Consider the following 20,815-nt stretch of genomic DNA (forward strand, 5'->3'; position numbering starts at 1 on the left):
GCCATGTACGTGAGCATGGACATAAGTCCCACCTCCCCCCAGTTGACCCTTCCTGTGTGACTGCAATCCTGGCCGATGGCTTAACTGCACCCTCAAAGACAAGCATTACACCAGCTAAGCCACACCCACTTTCCCACCCACAGACCCTGAGAGGTAAGAAATATTTGTTTCAAAATTTTGGAGTAATTTGTTACACAGCAATATATACAACTTAGGTCTGGCCAATCAAAGCCCCTCACCCGCCTCCCCTCTCTACCCAGGCACAGTGCTGGCCAGGCTGAGCCAATCAGAGTAAAGTGCAGAGCTTTATAGGAGTGGTCCCAGGAGGGGCTGGGAATTCTGCAGTCTCCTCCCGGTGAATGGACAGTCCTATACTATCTTGTCACTTTCTCCCCAGCACACAGAACTAGGCCGGGCTCAGAGCAAGTGCTCAATATTTGTGAAATGACAGACAGGTTTATATCCAGCAAAGGGAGAAAATATGAGGGGCTGGCATGAAATAGGGAGACGGGCGCTCGGGCATGAAATGAGGGGCTGGCATGAAGTGGGTAGCACGGAACCTCTTCTATAATATTATCTTAAATGGAATGTGTCATCCGACATCGATAGAGAGCCATGGGTTTTGTTTTCTAGATGTGATGCGTTAGAGCACAGTTTTTTCTTGGAGTTGGCTTTACTCAATTTTAATTGGCAGCGTTTCTAAAATTCCGAGGATCAATAGATCCGCTGTCTCCTCAATGCTCCATTGCCGGGAGTCTTCCAAGGAGATGAATAAACTCCGTGGAGTCACAACGTACTTGGTGGGTCAGGTTTGTCCTTTGCTGCTACCCACGGGCGTCGGCCGCTCCGAGGCACGTGCCATAGGCTGCATTACCGACCTTCCAACAAGAAGCCTAGGCATGACTCCTTCAGAGGAGGCAGCAGGCGATGCCGCAATGCAGCGACGTGCACGCTGCTGCCAGGGAGACGGGCTCCTTCCCAAGCCAGCAGCGTTCAGAAGAGCCCGCCCTGCCTGGCCCCCACTCTGGCCTCCTTGGACAGGAGGGAAGGACATATGCCCCGTGGTGGTGTTTCTGTTGCTGTTTGTTTGTTTTGTTGCAGAGGCTACGTTAAGAGAAAATAGGGAAAGGTAAGTAGTTTACAATGACATCCTCGTAGACCACAGAGAAGTGGTGTTGCTATGTCACCAGCAGCCTCCGTGCTGACTCCGTCACGGCTAGAATGACATTCTTGTTGTCTATTTCGTGCTTGAGGATTTAATGCACAAAACCCACACCGACTGGGTGACTGAGCAGATACTCTGATTATGGGCACGGGAAATATTGAGGTCACTAAGCTTGTGACTCTCAGATGTCTCACCTGCAGATGGCTACTGCGGCCAGGTAGGTAGATAAAAAATATAGACAATAGGGCATGGTGGAGACTGTGGCAAAATGAGAGCACACATTGCTCTTAAAGGAGACAGCCATGAGTCAGTTCTGTCAAATTATTTCCACATGGGAACCAAGGCCCAGTACTGCCAGTCTTTTGATTTTTTTCAAGTGACTATGAAAGCCCAGAAACTTAAATAAAATATCACATTTTTAAAAAATGTTGACAACGCCGTCAATTAAATAAAATTTTGTGCATGTGGCGCAAAGCTCATGTTCTGGCTGCATTAGACTATGGTTCTCCAATTTGCAACCTCTGTACCGGAGTCTATTTCAAAGCAGACATGGTAACAAGAGAGTTTGCATATATTAACTCAGTTTAATCATGTCAATTCTTAAACAAAAAATTTCCTCCAAGAGACAACAGTTCACAGTAACTGCAAAGCTTACTCACTATTTTTAAAAACACCAGTCATGCTTAGCATTCAAGGAAAATACTGCAGAACAGCTGTAAAAACTTTCACTAGGAACATCAGCTTCTGATTTTAAAAATTACAAATACTGAAGCATTTTGGGATCAGACACGGTAGTTTTGACATCGTCTGTTCATTTGATGAGTTTCTGGAAGATTGGAAAACGGTTCCTTTCTACTTGGATAAAGCGCTTACTCTAAACTAAACATTTTTCAAATGTAGAAAACAAACTAGCAAGCTACACATCCAAAGAGAAGCCTCCGGCCAGCTCCCACCCTGGAATGCCGGCAGGAGCACCACGGATCTGGAAGACGAATCAATGCCTACACTCGGCCTGGAGTCCTACCTCCAGGCTCGGCGAGGAGCGGGCGCTCACCTACACGTTAATGACAAACTCTGGGTTAGTATAGGAGAAGCCGGCAAACTCATTTTGGTCCAAGTTCATGATGAAGAGTTTGTCCGTGGGCGTGAGTTCCACAGGCTGTCTGGTGAACTCTTTGTCGAAGTTGGAGGTGTCTCGCTTGTCTCTCTGCCAAATGGAAAGCAGACACGTTAACACAGCACAGAGGGCAATGTGACCGAGATACGCCAGCCACGGGGAGCTGACGCCCTCTGGGGCGAGTGGGATGCCCGCGGAGCGGCCGCAGGGCGCGTGCGACCGCCTAGCCTGCGTTTCACAGGCGTGCTGGCTTCAGGAGAGAAAGCTTGCGATGTTTCTAAGGAAATGAGACATTGAATGTCTTTGAGGCCTGTCATAAAGTGGGGTGTGCTCTGTTTTTGGCTTTGAGATGAATTGAGTTGGGAACTGCTTCTCACCAGGTGTGATGTCAGAGTCGGTCATTGGGTGGAGTGTCCCCTAGCACACCACCCCAAGCCACCCGTGGCCAGGATGGGTTTCCTGTAAGGAGAACAGCTGCACAAGCGCGCAGCTCCCCACAGCAGAGCGCCCGCCGTGGGGAAAGGCGGCCACTGCTTCGTGAAAGGAGGGGCCGCACCCTCCCTCCCTCCCTGCGGCAGCCCAGGCGAGCCCGGGAAGCTCAGAAGCCCACAGCCGAGGCTGGGCCTGCAGCCAGAGGGCTCTCCCAGGTGACAGAGCCCACATCTAGTAACAAACTATAAGAAACGAAACCCAAAGCTTAGCGTCAGGTCTGCAGGGGCAGCCTTACAACAAGCAAAACTCCCTTCTCCAAGTGAATCTGGCATTTCTTGGGGTGGGGAGCAGGCAGTAACTCCGGCTCGGGGCAGGTTTCGCCAGGGAAGGAGTGCGGGCTGACTCCCCACAGCTGAGACAGGCTCGGGCCTCTGTCAGCCTACCCTCTCTTCCTGTCCTCACTACCCACGGGCAGGGGGAGCTGGAGTCCTCGCCCCACCTCCACTGTGACCTGTGAGAAAACCAAGGCATGGGAAGGTGCGGTGACTTGCCCACGACCACCCGGCGGGTGAGTGACGTTACCCGACCACACTGCTCCCGTGGGGCCTCATCTCAGCCCCTCTGACTAGCGAGCAAGCCTGCGGGCTGGTTCATCACAGGACAACCCGGATGCCACGCGGTTCCCTGCTGCCGGGCAGGCTGAAGCCCCGTGGGAAAGAGGAGAGGGTCAGACATGAGTGACTGGCTAACGGTGGCCAATCACCACCCAGGTTTTAGGTTCAGCCTCCAGTGGGCACCGACTGATAAGGATCTCTCATTCCTGGGCTCATGCCCCTTTGCAAAAGGCCCTCTCAGGAACATTCCTCCTCAGGCCGCTCCCCTGAGATAGGTAAGGTGTCCTCACGGAGGTCCCCACCTCCTCTGGCCGTTGAGTGTGGCCGTAGGAGTGAGAAACTGGGGTACACTCCAGGGAGCGGAGCCCGAGTGGAGCGGATGGAGGATGCCCATGGAGCTGTTCTCTGGCTGGGCCTCTCCTGCCACGCCCCGCCCCTCTGCTCTGTCCTGTCCTTCCTGTGTCCCGTCCTGCCTGTCCGGCTCTGCCTGTGTCACACCTGTGTTCAGAGAAAAGCTCGAGTGCACCTCTTCCTTCACTCCTGCCCTGCACGCCTCTCTGGGCCCCACCCCACACTTAGGAACCTTCTGATGACCTGCGTTGAGCTTGCTGCAACCGGAAACTGACTTATTTGTGGCCTCTCTCCAGGAGGGCAGGGCCTGGCTGTTTCTTCACTACTGTGTTTCCAGGGCCACGCGTGGTCTCGGCACACGGCAGGCTGTCCACGCTCAGGTGAATGGATGCATCCACGAGTGAAGACCCCACGAAGGATGAGCCTCTTCACTTTCTCTCCTTCTAGCTGCTCCCCAGCCAGAGGCTTCACTCTGGAGCGAAACAGTGGAATGTGTGGCCACTGAGCCCCTGGTCTCTCCCGTCCATTTTGAGCCCCAGGGTGAACTGAACTGTATTAGGCCGCTTCAAGGCCTGGGTTCCGTGGGTCCATGGGGTCCCGGTAAGTCTTGGGCTAGAGGGCAGGCAGCTGCCTCCTGGCGGGGCTCCCCAGGTAACGCTGACCCCACGGGCCCTTCCCTGCCTCGGCTCCCGCAGCCCAAGGCTCCTTCCCCACCAGCCCAATTCTGAAAGCCCTTCCCCCTTGTGGTGATGACTCGTGCTGCCCCAAACAGCCACGTGGTCCAAACAGGGCTTCCATATGCACGTTGTCCCAGAGGCAGATCTCCATCGGCAATACCCCTGGGTTTCAGCCTAGAAGTTGGGAGGGAACCAGCCTCTCTGTTGGGACAATTCCCGACCTGACAGGCTCGCGGCCCCATGAGAAAGTCTCGCTCACCGAGGAGGGCTACGAATCCACTGGCCTGCCTTACCTTCCCAAGTCACGGTGACCGTGGGCCTTCCTACTTAGAAGAGGGGCAGGGTAAGAAGTCGCAGGAATGACAAGCGGGCCTTAGATCCCGGGAGACAGCTAGTCATGGCTGACATGTTTAGGGTTCCTTGGCTTTCCTTGCTTAGTTGTTCATTCTCCCCTCATTTTAGTTCTTTTGGAAAATCTCAGGCTGTGTCATCTAGAGGCGCCGGGCCGAGTGCAGCCAGGGCCGTGTGCTGTGGGGCAGCGTCCCCCGAGGGCCCGGAAGGGACTCTGAGTGAGCCTCAGGACTCAGAACTGAGCTGAAATCCAGGCCCTCGCTCCAAACGGTGTCCGTCTGCTCAAGTCCCGTGACCCGCGTTTGTTTGAGCACGGACAGTGCTGTTGGATTCTAGACGGAAACCCACCCCAGCTGCCCTGCCTCCCTTCCCGCCCGCGCACTCTACGACTGTCCCAGAAGCCCGGCTCCAGGGGCGCTGCTGCGCCGCTCCGTCCGCTCAAACCGCGGTCTACAGAGAAGCCCAACCGGAAGACCTGTGAGGACTTCGTCTTTCTTACCAGAAGCCTTCCCTGACCAACCCAGGGACGGCTCTCCTTTGATGACAGCATGCGTTCAATGACTGCGTCAAGGCTGCCCTCCTGGATGGCATCCTACGCTTCCCCACGGTGCTCCGGGCACCCAGCGCAGGCCTGGTATACAGTCGGTGCTCAATAAATGATGGCTGGGTGAATGCATGGAGGGCAGAATACATGCACGATGGGAAAAATGAACTAATAGCTTTCTTCCCGGATCAATTTGCGAAGATGCTGTATGTGGAAGGCTCGCCTCCCGGGCTCCTGTGCACGGAAGTGTTGATGGAAGAAGGAACCACAGGCTCTGACTCAGGGCCTGGCTTCCACAGGCTCCCTGCCGGCCTCGGCCAGGGCCTAGGGCAACAGAGGCTTGGGCTGGAGTTCATATTTCTGCACACTATCAAGCTTCTGGAAAATGATGGCAGCAAGTGGGGAAATGTGGAGCAGTGGACATGTACACTGTATTCTCCCATCTATCTGATTATCATCTCTCCACCCCACCCCCACCTGGCTGCCTGGCTGCACTGGTCTCTAAAGTTGTCTCGGGTCCTTTGTCAGCCACCCAGTGTTTCTCATGGTTTTTTCCCTCCTGAGAGCAGATCCAGGAAAGGCTGGTCACCCAACAGCCATAGGACGGACCTCCGCTAACCTGCCTGCGGGTGGGCGTTGCTCAGATGCCAGTTACAGGGAGAAAGCATCTTGTGCTGAGTGTCAGGAACCGGGTTTGCATCCCAGCTGGCTGACCCTGGGCAGGTCACTTCCTCCCTGGAGGTGGTTTCCCCCGCAGCTAAGGAGGGGGTTCTGCCCCATTTCCCTCCTCTCACCTCCGCAATATCCCTCTGGGACACACGTTTGCCTTCCCCGAGGTCTAGATGGCTACCGCAGGCAGCCGCCGGGAGGCCCACAGCCGGCTGCGAGCAGCGGCGAGAGGCAGAGAGGGATGAAGGGCAGGTTTCCCTAAAGACGAGAAGTCTGACTGCAAGGATGTTTGTCAAGTTCCCTTGATGGTCTCTTAGAAGCCCTGGAGCTTCCGGAAACCACTCAACTGGTGATGAGAATTCTCTTTAGGCCTGAGAATAGCGGAGGCAGGAGGCAAGGATGGGGAACCACTGCTGTCCTCGTCTGTGAGACAGAAATGGGGTTCCTCCTGCCCACGGGCTTTCCTTGGGCTTCTGGGGCCTCACAAAGCTGCTTGCTACAGAGAATATCTAGTCCAAGCTGGGAGGAGTAGTGATTTTGATGAGAAAGTAAAGCGCTTGGGCCATGCTCCTAGCTGGCCCCTAATGTGGGCTGTGGGCTCTGATATCATGAGAAGGCCCACCCCAGGCCACCAGGAGGCCGTGACAAGCCCACAGCCTCGGCCTCTGCCTGGCTGAGCACGGGGCTGAGATTAAGCTCTGGGTTTCGCTCCTCTGTCCGGAAACCTCGGAGGCCCCCTCTGTAGCCTGGGTCCACATTTTTCAAAGCCATTTTCCGTGAAACAGCTTTTCTCCTCCAGTGTTCGCTATTGCATCTCAATGCTAGAAGAAAAATGGCACATGACACATCCAGACACAAATGGACATTTCCACAGACATCTTGGGAAACCACATCGAGAAATGGCGTCTTTCTCCGAGCACTTAAGCCAGCTGCACCCCAGCCCCACCCACTGCCCAGGAGCCTGTGCCGCCCGGAGCAGCCTCCTTTGTAGACCCAAGCTGGTCGCTATGGTCAGTAACATTTGGACACATTTTTCGAAGCATGTAGTAACAAAATGAGTATTTTTGTTTGTTTTTTGTTTGTTTTTGCATTTGAACAACAACAGAAATAAAGCCCCAAAGCAAATAGTTTGAAATGTGATGTGAATCCTGGTCCTGGGACCATGCGAGAGTGACCATGTCTCTCAGGAAATGGTGCAAATGCCCTTTCCAAGCAGTTTGGGGTGAGGGTGAGCAGGGACGCATCGGACCAGAGGTGACAGCGATGAGGTAGCACCCAAGCTGGTTGGCTTTTGACCCCTTGAGGTGCTTTTAGATAGAAACTTTGTAAAAGCACAGTTTTGGAATTTTTAAAGGACTTAGACAATCTTCTTAACTTTGAGTAAAAAAAACAAAACACAACAAAAATGTTATTTGTAGCAGTTCTTTTCCAAGCTCGTGGTGCCCCCAAGCCAGAAAGAATGGAGAAATTCCCGCTAAGGCAAAGCAACCAGATCCTTGGACCCCAGCCAGGCCGCTAGCACCCGGCCATCCACTCACTGGGCAGAAGAATCTAGATGGGATGGTTGGAGGGGGAGAATATGTAAAAATGGCCATGCAGAGAAAAAGGAAAAGAAAGCAGGTGTTTTCTGTCCCCACTGGATCTGCCTGACAGGCATGCAGGAGGAACTGGGAGAGGACTTCGACAATGTGCTAATTATGCAGCCTTCTCGACAGGCATCTGCATAATCCCATCTTGTAGAGACGCTCCAAACTGCCTGAGGACATTTGTGTTCCAGGACATGGTCACTCTAGTCCCATCAGCAAATAAACATGGATGCAACTTGGCAATGAAAAATATGTCACCATGATGGCCGTCGAGCTCGAACGACAGAAACGAAGGACGGAGATCTACACATCTACTTAGCTCTTGACTTCAGGTTTTAAAAATTCAGAGTTAACAAAGGAAAATCCTTCGAATTCTGACTGGTCAATATTCCTGATGACTTCCTGGTCAGGAGGTGTGAGGACGGGTGGATGGCGGGTGAAAAACCGGTCGAAGTTTTCAGCGTTGCGCCCACACTATGAGAGGGGAAGAAAAGAACTTGAGGTGGGTGGACACAACACAAAGCAGAAAAAAACAAAGCTGGGTGTGGGTCTCTCCTCCCTTCCCTGTCACCACCTCTGTGTCAATGACCAGCCATGGGAGCAACAGAAAATGCAGAATTCTCATGACCTTCAGGAATGCCCTTGGGCTCCTGACCTTCGGTTTCTGTAGCTCTGAGCTGCCGCGGGGTCCCCCGGGCAGTCAGGAGCTGTGTGGCAGAAGCGTGAGATGGTGGGGCTGCAGGCACGTGCCATGTTTCTCACCCCTCCACCCCTGAGCCAGCCAGGCTCATCTGCTGAAGGAGATGCGTTCAGGCACCGGAGATGTTTCATGTGGCGAAGGATGCGAAGCCATGGCCGGCTTATACGTCACCTGGGAGATCTCAGCATTTAGCAGCAGGTCCCTCAGTGCTGGCGGAGGCTCTCAGTCAGGGACCACGGACATTTCCTAGCCCAGCAGGTACCGGAGTTTACCAGCTCCAGTCAACAGAGAACAACCCCAAGACCCGGGTGTGGTGCCCACCGTGCCTGGCCCCCACAGGGGGGTTGGGGCGGAGCAGGTCCTGGATAAGCTATCGGCCTTTGATCTCCTGGTGGAGGAGTAGCAGCCATCTCTCTCTATCAGAAGGGAGGATGTGGGGAGAATGCAAACCAGAGCTTGGTGAGACTCTAGAGAGAAAACCAGCGCCATTTCCCACCCACCCCGCGGTCCTCCTATGTGAAAAGGTCCCGGCCTGAGGCAGTTATAACACGTGTGTGTGCATGTATAACACATGCACATGCTGGTTCCCACCGAACGGGAAGGGGAAAGTCACTAAATCTGAAGCCCCCGAGTCAAGCCCAGTGTAGCCCCAGCGTAGTAACACAGTGCTGGCAGTCGCTGAATCATGACAGCTCACAGTCGCTACACCCTTACTACATGCCAGGGCCCAGAACTCTCTTCCATGCGTGATCTTATTTAACCTCCAATGACGCTGTGAAGCGGGGTTGAGATCCTGCTACGGGACAGACGAGGACAGAGAAGAGCTGACATGGGGCCCGGGCTGCCTGGAGTCAGAGCCCAGGCTTCCGGAACGGCTGACAGGTTGGTAAGTTGCTGAATGGTGGGGTGGGCGGGCGGGGGGAGGGAGGAGAAGTCAAGGTGGGGATGATGAGGCCTCTGGTTTGAATGACAACGAAAGGGAGGGTTGAGAAGGAGGACTATTTCCGTTTGGGGACCAGTGAGATTCTGGGAGACCATGAGGGGTTGGAAGCACAGGTGCTGGACGGCAGGAGAGAGGCCTTGAAAAAAAAATGTTTCAAAGACAGAATATGGAGGGCGCAAAAGAGGTCATCGCAATAGGAAGAAAACCCACTGAGCAGCTCCCAGGCCACAGACAACTGGCCTTGCTCGGCGCTCTGCTCACAGTGCCTCTCAGTGCACATCCCGCCCTGTGCTTAGGCATTTGGTTCGCACGGGTCCATGAGGAAACTGCCCCTAACACTTAGGGCGGGAGGAGCAGAACCAGGAGAGAGAACACCAGACAGGCTGGGATGAGAGGAATAAAAACAAAGGGCACTGTTGTGGTAGGAACTTCTCCGAGAGCCGAGCAGGGAGGCCCTGCCACGGCCACTGCACTGGCAGCGGGAGGAGATCCCGGCTGCTGCCCACCTCGCTGGAAAAGGAGGGAGCTGAGAAGGCACGGAGAGCACGCTCCTCTTTCAAGCTCTGCAGTCGGAGCAGAGGTATCGGGTGCAGGTGCAGGGGACTTAGCTCTCAGGCCCCTCGGCCAAGGCTTCGTCGGGTTCGGGAAGAAGGAAGCCCGTGCAGGCATGGGTTCGAATCCAGCCATCGCACCACTAGCTGTGCAGCTCCAGGCACGTTCTTTAAAGTGAACCAGACCATTTCATTCCTCCCATAGGGGTGTGAGTGCGGTAACAGGAGACGATGGGCATGCCTGGTACAGTGCCTGGCACCCAGCAAGTGCCCCGCACACCCTTGCCGTGAGCATCACTGAGCTCGTCTTCTTGCCCCCACTACAGACCCCTCCAGGTAGCACGTGCCCTGCAACGGCGTTCCCAGGACAGTGAGGTTGTAAGAACTGAGGAAACAGCCTTCATTTCCAAAAGGCTGCGTCAGACTCAGAGAAAGATCTGTGTTATCCCAAGCTAAGTGCTTCAGTTTTTTCGTATCTTGGCTCCAGTCCTCAAAAAATGAGAAGTGACCGTCCGCCCCCCCACCCAAAACAACTGACCATACGATCAAGACTCAGATGTAAGGGATGGTGTACTGGCCGGTGGGGGGAACGCCAACACAAAGATGGGCTCTCAGGGTCAGTGCAGGGTGGACAGGACTGCTGTCCAGATTGTTTCTTCATTCATTTTCTCAGTCAACAAATATTTATTGAGTATCTACTACCCGCTGATCATAAATTGTACAAAATCCGTGCCTTGTGGATCTTACATTCTACTGCAGGGCAGGGGAAGAGGGGGTTGGTTGGAGAGACGGCAACAAACAAATAAATAAATATATACTTGTAAATGTAAATATATGTTTTAATGCTAGAAAGAGGTAAGTGATACTAAGAAAAATAAAGCCAGACCCGAGATGAGGAGTGAAGATAATGCCATTTCGACAAGGCGGTCAGCTCTGCGGACATGAGCTGTGCACAAGCCTCAGTGAAGTGAGGGAGGAAAAGCACTCCAGGCAGAAGGAACTGCAGGTGCAAAGGCCCGGAGCCACCACACAGCAAGGGGGCCAGCATGGCCCGACCAGGGGCCCAGGGAGAGAGGGGTCAGAGAGGGCGCCGGGAGCCAGCCACCGACCTCGCCGGCCGCGTGAGGACAGAGGGTTTCAGCCGCTGGAGAACCCTGAGCGCGCCCGCGGGGCCGGGCAATGGCGGAACAGTGAGGCCAGTGAGGAGGCATGAGCTGCGGAGGCTGGGGGCGGGTGGTAGTGGGGCGCGGGGAGGTGCATGTGGTTTGGGGACGTGCTTTGAACTTGGGGTTCACAAGGCCTGCTGATGGGCTGGATGTGGTGAGGGGAGAGAGGACTGGTCAGTGACCCCAAGCCTTTTGGCCAGAGCTACTTGGTGAGTGGGGCACACGAGGGGCAGAGCGTGTTGCGGGGGGATCGAGCATCAGTTTCGTTAAGGTCAAGTCTGCGCGTCCCGTGGAGAGGTGACAGAGCGAGTGGGAGTCCCCAGCTGCCGTGGGGGCCTGCAGAGGAGCGGGGGCGGGACGGAAGGCAGAGGCGCAGGAGCGGCTGCCATCGTCCCCAGGGGAGAGGTGGTGGCGAGAGTGGTGGGAAGGGGTGGGGCAGAGGGGACGAGGTGCCCACAGGGATGCAGGGGCGAGATGGCAAGTTGTAAGGCAGACAGACCTGCAGGTGTTTCTCCTGGCCTGGGTGTTGGGATCCACACCAGCCAGTCTAGGAAGCACGTTAACTGAGACACAGTCTTCAGGGGCCATTTTTTTTTAAAAAAAAAACACAAAACCCATCCATTTCCCATCGAGAGCAGAAGGCTGCTTTGCTGGGGCCCCCCCAGAGGCTATAATGGGAAACAGAAAACAGCTCCTGGCAGCTGGGCAGCCTCCTAGACATCGCTGCCCGCGGCCTCCAAGAGCAATGACATCTTTTAAGGGAGGCAGCAGGGAAGAGAGGCAAGGATGGGGCAAGCACGGGGGCACCATAGAGAGAGCGTGACGTCCCTGCTGATACGCGACACGCGGGGCTGACCGGTCACAGCCTCCCTAAGTGTTGCCGTGGTTTTCAAACGGAGCTGCCACTGCCTGTTAGCTTCAGGAGCTCCTAAATGGAGACGGCACCCTCGGGAGACGCAGCCAATCGCTCTGTGCCCGCTGCGTCCGGGAGAACGGCAGCTCCGTGCTGGGGCCCAGCACAGACGCAGTGTGGGCCACACCTGCTTCCTGTTCCTGGGCGGTGCTCTGTCCTCGCTGCGCTCCCCAAAGAAACCCCAGCCCCCCAGACACCCAGAGGCACCGCTGGGGCTCCTGGAGCAGCGATGGGGCCACACCAAGCAGGTTACGTAAACAGATGGCGCTCCTCCAGGGCGCAGAGAAGCGAGGACTGTGACTTGTTCAGTCGTGCCGAGTGTGAGAACCTAGACAGTTTGAAACATTTCTCTGTGAGCTGTGACACGTGAGCATTTTTTCTTCTTCTTCGATTCTTTCTAATTTCTGTTTCATTGTGTTAATAACAGCTCTGCGTCTAGCTGTCAAATGAGGAGTTGGCGCAGGGCCAGCAGCCGCAGGATCCTTCAGACTCCAGCCTGGATATGTCACCACTTCCATCAGCGGCGGCTCCCGCTGCCCGAGGCCCCACTCCTTAGCAGGGCTGACGGGACTGCTCAGGACTTAGCCCTGGCCATCTGGTAGTAACTAGCCCCTCGGTGCCCACAATCCCCAGCTCCACGCCCCACCCCCAGCACACCCTCCTCTGTAAGGAACTGCCATTGCCTGGGAGCACTCACTCACACCCTCTCTCCTCCAAGCCTTTGCTGGGCTGTCTCCTCCCAGGAGCAGCGGCCTCCCCAACCCGGCTGTGTCCCAGGCAGCCTCCCTGCCTCCAGCAGGGGGCACTTCCTCCAGGAGGCCTTTCCTGGACCATCCTCGACGCCTGGGCTTACCCATCAAGACAAAGGATGCTCACCAAATAATTGGTAGAAAGGGAAAAGATTTGAAATCAGCTATCAGCTGGTAGGGAAGAAAGTTAGATAAATAATGACATGTCTATTTGATGTATGACCATGCAAAACACTTCCAAACATTGAAAGAAGATAAAAGAATATTAATGGGCGTCACTCCATATAAGAACTCACAGTGCATGCACTGTGTTCCCTTTCTATAAATTATGTGCACAAGGTGTGTGTGCTACCTGTATGCATGTCTTATATATGCTCACGGAGATTGGGAGACTTCCAGATTGGTTCATTTTCTACTCTTTTACTAGAGGCCCAGTGCACAAAATTCATGCATAGGTAGGGCCCTAGCGGCTGCTGGCTGCCAGCCCTGTCCCCTGGTTGAACTCAAGGTCAAACTCCTGAGCGAGGGGACAATTTGCATATTAGGCTTTTATTATATAGGGTGCTTGACTGTGTTTTTCAGATTTATATTACAATCAGTTCTTTCTATAATAAGAAAAAAAAGCTATTTTAAATGAAGGAGCTATTGCCGTGGAAGAAAGCGGGAAAACAGAAATAAAGAGAATGGGGCATTTAGCCAGATGGGTAAGGTCTGCCTGGCGCTATTTCATGGGCTTCGTCTCAGCCAAGAACACAAAGCCCTCCCACGCGGCTGCCTCGTGTGTGCCGGGGCCGAGGAGATGCTGATGGGGCTAGCACGGAGGCCCTGCGCCTCCTCTGCCCAGCAGTGTGAGAGGTCCCTGTCCTCGTCATCATGGCGCTCACAGCTAGCAGAGGAGGCAGCTGCACACCGGCCACGGCAGGGTGCCACGGAGAGGCGCTGCCTGGGAGCAGAGGCGGGAGCCTAGGGAGGGCCAGGGAGACTTTCTGGAGGAGGTGACACCTCAGCGGAGTAGGACCAGAAGGAAGGGCACTGCTTCCTTGAAGGAGGGAAGGAAAGAGCCCAGAAGAAATGGAGTGAAAATAGGGCCAGGCCAGGCTAAGGTGCCGAGGAAGAGAGTCAAGACCCAGCCCACGCTGTTCGCTGCTCAACTGGGTTGGATAACGCGAGGCTAAGGGCGCTTCCCTCGGGCCTCCATCAAGACAGGAACTGAAACTAGAAGGTGCCGTGAAAAGATCACCAGGCCAGTCTCTCTTTTTCAAACGTGCATATCCGATGAAGTCCAGGGTCCTCTGGATGCCTCGCACAGTTCTCCACAGCGGGAAGCAAGGAGGGACTGGCCCAGGGAGAAGCGGCCGGGAACACACAGCCACGCTCACACCCGGTCACTTTCAAAGGCCGTGCATGGACCCAGTGCTTCCGCCGAGCAGTCACGGCACCAGCGTGGTCGGGCCGCGGCGAAGGAAAGAAAGGCAAAAGCCCTGGTCCGTGGTGACGAAGGCCCTTGCAATCGGGACGTTGGATCTCGGGTCCCCTTAGGAGGAGGTGGCAAGAGGGGGGTCCTTTGTGCTTGACAGCAGTTTCGTTTATTTTTTTTTTAATTTTTCATTTAAAAATTACAGGCACTGTTTGCTTTCCTCAGGTCTTGGTTTAAAGGCCACGTCCTCAGAGAGACTGTTCCGATCCCTTCCAAGTGGGGGGTCCCCATTCTCCCTGCCCTCACTCTCCATCGGAGCACCCTGTCCACCTCCTTCATGCCAGACAAAACGTCCAAGCACACCAACCTGAAAGCACAGTTTCCTTCCTGCTCGTCTGCTTGTTGCTGTGTCCCCTCCAGACTGAGAGCGGAAGCCCCTGGCTCTGCCCGTCACTGCTCCCCAGGCCCGGTCCAGGCTTCGGCACATGGAGGCACCCCGTGTTGTCCAGTGGATGATGTCAAGAGCTGATTGTGAGCCGGATACCGTGTAGCTGCTTTACACGCATCATCTCACTTAACCGCCCAGCAGGCTCTGCTGTCCGAGGAGGAACGGGTGTAGAGAGCTAGGATTTGACTCCAGACCTGACAACTGGCCCCGACCTTCCATCAGTCTTCTACATTTTTGCCAAAACGGAGTTGCTCAAAGCACCAAGAAAAATAAACACCACAGCCCTTGTGATTCCACAGCCGGCATCTCCACGATGTAGCATGTGGTCAGCGCCCGGGTGCTGGGGGATGGGCGGTGGCTGCTTTCCACCCTTTGAACCGAAGTAGACTTGTTACTTTCTGTTCACCCTGCTTTTCAAAACACAGGTGACAGGCCACCATCTCTCATGCCAACAAAGCGCCACAGTTTCCTGATCTCTTCTTCACCATTAACCTGGAACCATGCTGCTGGCTTCAAAAAAGCCAGCCCCCAAAGAGGAATTGTCCCTCCATCTGCCAGTGTTTCCATGGCTTTGATCCTCACAGGGCTGGGAGGTTACCGCCACCCAACAGGTCATTTGAAAAGTTCACAACGTGGTCAGCTCTCACCGCTAAAGAAGAACCACGATTCAGTCTCAGCTGCCAGATTCCAGGGACCACTCTCACTGCCTTCTCACTTCTATCCAATCACGGGGCATGCACTTAACCTGGGTATCAGTCTTGGCACCACCAACCCCCAGCTACACAACCTTTCATCAAGTTAGCGAGGTCCCCGAAGCCACGTTTCCTGCTATGGCAACGGGCCTACTCTTCAGTGTGCGGTGAGGATGACTGGGCGACATGCACATACGATATCTGACAAGGTAGCTGCTGGCTGCTGCTGAGTGGTGACTGGCTCAGTCCTGTCCTGTGAGCTAGTCCGACACGTGTGGTTGTGCTCTGGCCACAGAGGGGTCCGGAAGGCACTGCACCCTAACCTATCCTAGGATATTACTGTTATAGGCACTTAAAACACAAAACCACCCTGGCTGGGTGGCTCAGTGCACAGAGAAGTGGCAGATTCAATTCCTGGTCAGGGCACATACGTAGGTTGTGGGCTCAATCCCCTGTTGGAGTGAGTATGGAAGGCAGCCAATGATGTTTCTCTCTCTCTCTCTCTCTCTCTCTCTCTCTCTCTCTCTCTCTCTCTCATCAATAAAAATGTAGCCTTTGGTGAGGATTTAAAAAGTTTAAAAAAACCACACAGCAATATAAAATGAAATCTTTCCCACCAAGGCTGGTGGCATGGGTGAGGGTCGGCAGGTGGGCGGGCCCTGGGCTCCCATCAGCGGAAGTGAGGAAAGATGTGTGCAGGGCAAAGGGCTGCCTCTCCACTCGCAGCCGAGTCGCAGGTTAAGCAGACGCATGGACCACCTGGGAGCTGCTGGGTCTCACACCCTAGTCGGTTGTTTTTAAGAAACTGCACTTGTAAATAAATAAATAAACACGAAATATGCGTTTCCCCTTCCTTTCAGGGTCATGGGCCTCTCTCTCCCTCCAAATTCTACTGACACCAGACGTCTCCACGGAGTCAATACTTCTACCAGGACCGGCCATGGAAGTGGAAGAAAGTCAGTGAGCCCAGCACCATAAAAACAAAGGAGAGGGGCCCAAAAGGGAGGGAAGGATGGCCCTGGCCTGGTAGCCCACTTGGTAAGAACACCATCCCGATGCACCAAGGTTACAGGCTCAGTCCCCGTGAGGGACATACAAGACAACCAATGAGTGCATAAGGAAGTGGAACAACAAACCCTTATCTTTCTCTTTCTCTCAAAAATCAATAAATTAAAAAAATAATTTAAAAAGGAGGAAAGGAGTCTGAGTTTATATCCTATAGACATACTCACACATACAGGAAGCCAGGAAGCTATTGAGAGAATGACGGAGATTTCAACGTGCTTACTAAGAGAAATCTCCAGGACGGACGGGAGTGGAGGGGAGCACAGACCTGCACAGGCGGGTGGGTGCAGGAGGGGGTCTCTGGTGCGGGAGGGGGGCGGGCTTTAACTTCACTGCACAGCTTTTGATGCTGCCTAAATATTGTACTTTTTCAGTTTGTTTTCTTATGGGAGGAAAATCAAACTACCAAATAACATAGAGAGGTCAAGAAAGATAAGACACATCTGTGAAAGGCCTTCCTGAGGTCATTGCTGACTCAAGGAGATAAGTGCCCATAGAAGAAGCCAGGATGCACCGGAATGAGGAAAGAATGGGCTATAATTAAGTGGAGCATTAACTGGCCACTCTTTCAAACCTGTGCACGACAGGATAAGGCAGTGGCCCCAGGAGCAGGAAGGAGGAGCCGATGGGAGGGCAGGGTTTCTAAGATGAGAAGGTGTGGCTGGGTATGTGTGGGAAGAACCAGAGCAAGTCCGAGTGGATAGCTGCTCTGCCTCCTCAGCGGCCACCACCCTTCCTAGCAGGAGGACCTGCTCCTCCGCCCAAGAGACCTGGTCCAGACGGGAGGGGCCGGGTCCCCTGCCGTGACCCAGGCCTGGCCAGTCAGCACACCCCGCCCCCGGGGGGTGAGAGCTCAGAGATGGCCGTCTGGCCCAGTACCTTCCAGTCGACTGAGTGCCGGCTGCTGGGAGTCTTAGGAAAAGGAAGCTGTGGTTTGCAGAAGCGGCTAAGATGAGGGTGTAAGTCTGGAGCAGCTCTGCCTGGGAAGCCTTCTGAGAATGAAGCCGACACAGGAAAGCAGCCGCAGGATGCAGAGAAATGGGTCCCTTCCGACATTACTGAGACCCTGAATCTGGCCCTAACGGGACACTTTAAAAATGTTCTTTAATGTCACTTTGAATCAGGTTCCTATTTGCAATCACAGGAGCTTTGATTGATACGGAGAGAAGCTGTAGGCACAGGCAGACAGAGAGATGGAGCAGGGGGGCGGGAGGTCTTACACGACGGGTACACGGAGGGAAGGGGTCCAGGAGGTCAGCACGCAGGCCCAGGAAGTCAGGAGCCACCCCCACGGGTGCCCGCTGCCTTAATTTCTCCCTTGACCTAGGAGACGGGTGATCAGCTGAGACCACGGGGGTGGGGGCGGGGTGCGCAGCAAAGCTGATGTTTGAATCCGGTTCCGTTGGACTCTCAATCACATTCTGCTTGACCCTGTCTCCCCGGGTCCGTCGCTTCCCTCCTCCAGTCCTCCCCCGCTTGGCCACTAGCTTTCCGGGGCGTTGTGGTAAGAGTTACAACCTGGGCAGGGCTGACGACGAATCAGGAAGCTGACGTCATGAATCTTCACTCAACAGAGCCCATGGCCCAGGAAAGTTCAAAACCTGTGTGTGTGCAGCTGGCTGGGAGGCGTGGGGAGTGCGCTGCAGAGGCCAGGAAGGAGGGCTCTGGAGGCAGAGGTGGGAGTTTAATTACACTGGCACGCACGCGTACCTGCTGTGTGACCGTGGGAAGTCGCTTCGCCTCCCCGAGCCCGTTTCCCCAGGAGCACAGAGGAGCCAACAGCACACCTGCTTCAGGGGGTTGAGTGAGATGGCAGCACCGTGCTCCGTGCTCTAGTGAAACGGAATCATTTCATAGGGCCTGCCTGACCCGTTGGATTGTCTCTGCTAAAAGCAGAGTTATTAATAACACTGAATGGAGCCTCTGTTTCCTTGCCTGGTTCTGCTTTGTTCCCTGCGTAGGCAAGTCCCGGCACTGTTTTAAGTGCCTTCCGGTCTTACCTCAGGTCCTTCTCCCAACCCCTCCAGGAGGCAGGTGCCAGCACCCCGCACGCGAGGGCACGGAGCTCGGGAAGGCAGCTCCAGGGAAGAGGGGCGTCCCACTCCTCGGGCATCTTCCAGCTCTCGACCTCTACGATATGTCAGTGGTTGTTGCCAGACACATCCTAAGAGTTTCATGCTCCCCCAGCATGCTTCCCAGCTACCGTTCAATCCAAACTGTTGGCTTCTATGCCAGGAGACAGTTCAAAGCCATGCACCTGGCAAGTGACAGGAACTTCACTGGCCTGGAAACCTGCCCATTCAAACCATCCCAGGGAGCCCGGCTTGGTGGCAGTTTCTGTCGGAGCTCCGTGGGCGAGTGGGTGGATGAGCGAGGCAAGCGGGCAGGCTCCAGGCTTTCTGTCCTAAACGACTCTTGGCTCATTGTTAGTCAGCCCAATGCTCTGATTACGCTCTCTGCGTACCCCACACCCTGCGCCTGACTGCAGTGCCGCATCCTTGAGGCTCCCACCGGCCAGTCATTGCGTGCTGGCTGTCAGCCTCAAAATCAAAGCCTCAAGGAGCAAGTAGACTTGCATTTAAAGGCCTGCCAGTGAATTATAAAAGGTGAGACTATGCCACTTACTTGTGGCGATATTTTATAATAAATGTGAAATCATTTGAACTGTAAGAATACTTGGTCTTTTCCTGCCGCGCAGTGGGCGCCATCAGATGGAGCATCCGCGCTCCTGGCATCGCGGTCGGAACCTAAGGAGCTCGACCGCCTCCTGAGGGGCCCTGAGAAGGAACCGGGAGACTGGAAGCACGAAAAGCAGTGCCTGGGGCAGAGGGAGCGCGATCTGTGTGAATAGCAGAGGTCCCATGAGAATTATCTTAAACCCCAGCTTCCCGAGAGGTATTGTTCTGTGAGCATTCAGGGAGATTCCATTCCTAAATCAATCATCCCATCTCCTGGTTAGCCATGCGGAATCGGGCTGGGTCCAGAGAATCCATGTGTTAATCAGACAGCAGGGGCCCGTGTGTGCCGTTTACGAAGCTATGCTAGGCTACCTCATGGCATCCGTGGCACTGGCCTGGGCAATGACAGACGGCAGGAGTCACAGCCTGTCCACGCACTGCACCCTGAGGCCCCTCACCAGTCTCCCCTGGTACACACTGCACCCCACGTCGCCAGGACCCACACTGCAGCCCTGGATGAATGGGGCAGCGGCTGCCCGACAGCCGTTAACATGGGAGACGCTGCTGAGCGTGGGAAAACACAGTGCTCTACTCCCGGCCCCCACAGCCCCCCCTACAGCCCTCAGCAGAGCACACTGCAGGATCGGCTCCCAGAGCCGAGCGTTCACTCAGTAAGCATTCCAATTACCTGCCGTGGTCTACGCCGGATGCTAAGCACTGCTGTTCGACCGTGAGACGACTGTCACCAAAAAGGCACACATGATACTGAACCAGCAATCACAGGAGTCTGATGGGACACTGGGGCAGGGTCCCCACTCGGGACCACAGGGCCTCCCAGAGGGTGCCCTTTGCTCACTCCCTGAGGGGAAGGGGCAGGCTGGGGGGCGCTGGCAGAGGCTGGGCACTCGGGGACTCTGGGTGGAAAAGGCCAAAAGGAAAGGCAAGGCGGCAAGAAGCTCAGCAACGCGCTTCCCTTGGGGGAGGGGCACAGCTGGACCTCGGGAGCCCCCAAAGCCATCGCTAAGGAACCTAGACACGGTCTGGGGCAGCGGAGAGCCCTCGGCAGGGGCTTGAACCCAGAGCGCCACATCGATGCGCATTCACTCTGCGCCCTGAACGACACTCAAAGCCAGTGTATTCCAGGGCTAAGGGCAACACTGTCAGCCCCTTGCCACCATAGAGACGGCATGGGAACACCTTAAAGTCCGCGTAAATGATTCCCATGGCCGGCACTGTCGGCACCCTCCACAGCGTTTGAGTGCACTCCTGCTATCGCCCACGGTTTCCCTACCCCATTCTTCTTAATGGTGAGCATGAGTCAGGAACACCGACAGACTGTGGGTGCTCAGTTCCCATGAGGCACAGCGGCGCTCGCCCTGAGCCCCTGGGAAGGAGTGGGGAAGGGGAGACGTGAAATCCTTACAGGAGGTCCAGGCCAGCATGCAGACATGAAAGGCACTCGCTCAGGTTGTATCAAATGAGTGGGTGGCATTGTCATCATTGTTTCTAATTCAGTCTAAGGGTGACGGGCAGTGCCCGCTTCCCCTGAGAGCTGGAGGTAGACATCCCAACGTGCATAGCCCAGTCCAGTCACTGTATGTGAGAGTCACTGCTGGAGCCCACGCAGGGAACTGAAGGCACTGGCCAGTAAAATCCACGCACAGCCGCCAAGGGATCCTGACGACTGCAACCTTTTTCATTCCCCACGAGAACAGCTACCTTTACACTTTCCTAGCACCTTCTGTGAGCCAGACACTGGGCTCGACCTTTTGTAGTCATTATTGCTTAGCAGGAATCGTCAAAATGCTGGACCAGTCAGAGGGGACTCGGTGGGAATAACCAGAACCAATGGGAGTGGACTAAATGTCAGCCGACTTCCCCAGGGGCCGCACACTCACCATCCACAGCTTCAGACTGCTTGTGGATGTATTTGATTTGGCCGGAATGATGTTTAATTTTTAAAAATTTGTTGCCCAGCTGGCGTGGC

At 54.9% G+C, this 20,815-nt stretch overlaps 1 protein-coding gene across 2 annotated transcripts in view; it reads right to left on the reverse strand.

Moving 5' to 3' along the window:
• Positions 1-1,729: 1,729 nt before the first annotated feature.
• Positions 1,730-20,815, reverse strand: part of PRKCB (protein kinase C beta) — a 291,692-nt gene continuing 272,606 nt past the window's right edge. Inside the window, exon 17 of one of the 2 annotated variants that reach the window (XM_081089650.1) lies at positions 1,730-2,372. In XM_081089650.1, coding sequence (XP_080945776.1) covers positions 2,220-2,372 — 153 coding nt within the window. In that variant the 3' untranslated portion in view covers positions 1,730-2,219. Of the gene's footprint in view, positions 2,373-4,825; positions 7,981-20,815 lie in introns of those variants that run through there. The other variant, XM_081089649.1, reaches the window with a different exon arrangement.

The sequence above is a fragment of the Myotis nattereri genome (genome assembly GCF_964212035.1).
Source record: "Myotis nattereri genome assembly, chromosome: 4".
Taxonomy (NCBI): Eukaryota; Metazoa; Chordata; class Mammalia; order Chiroptera; family Vespertilionidae; genus Myotis; species Myotis nattereri.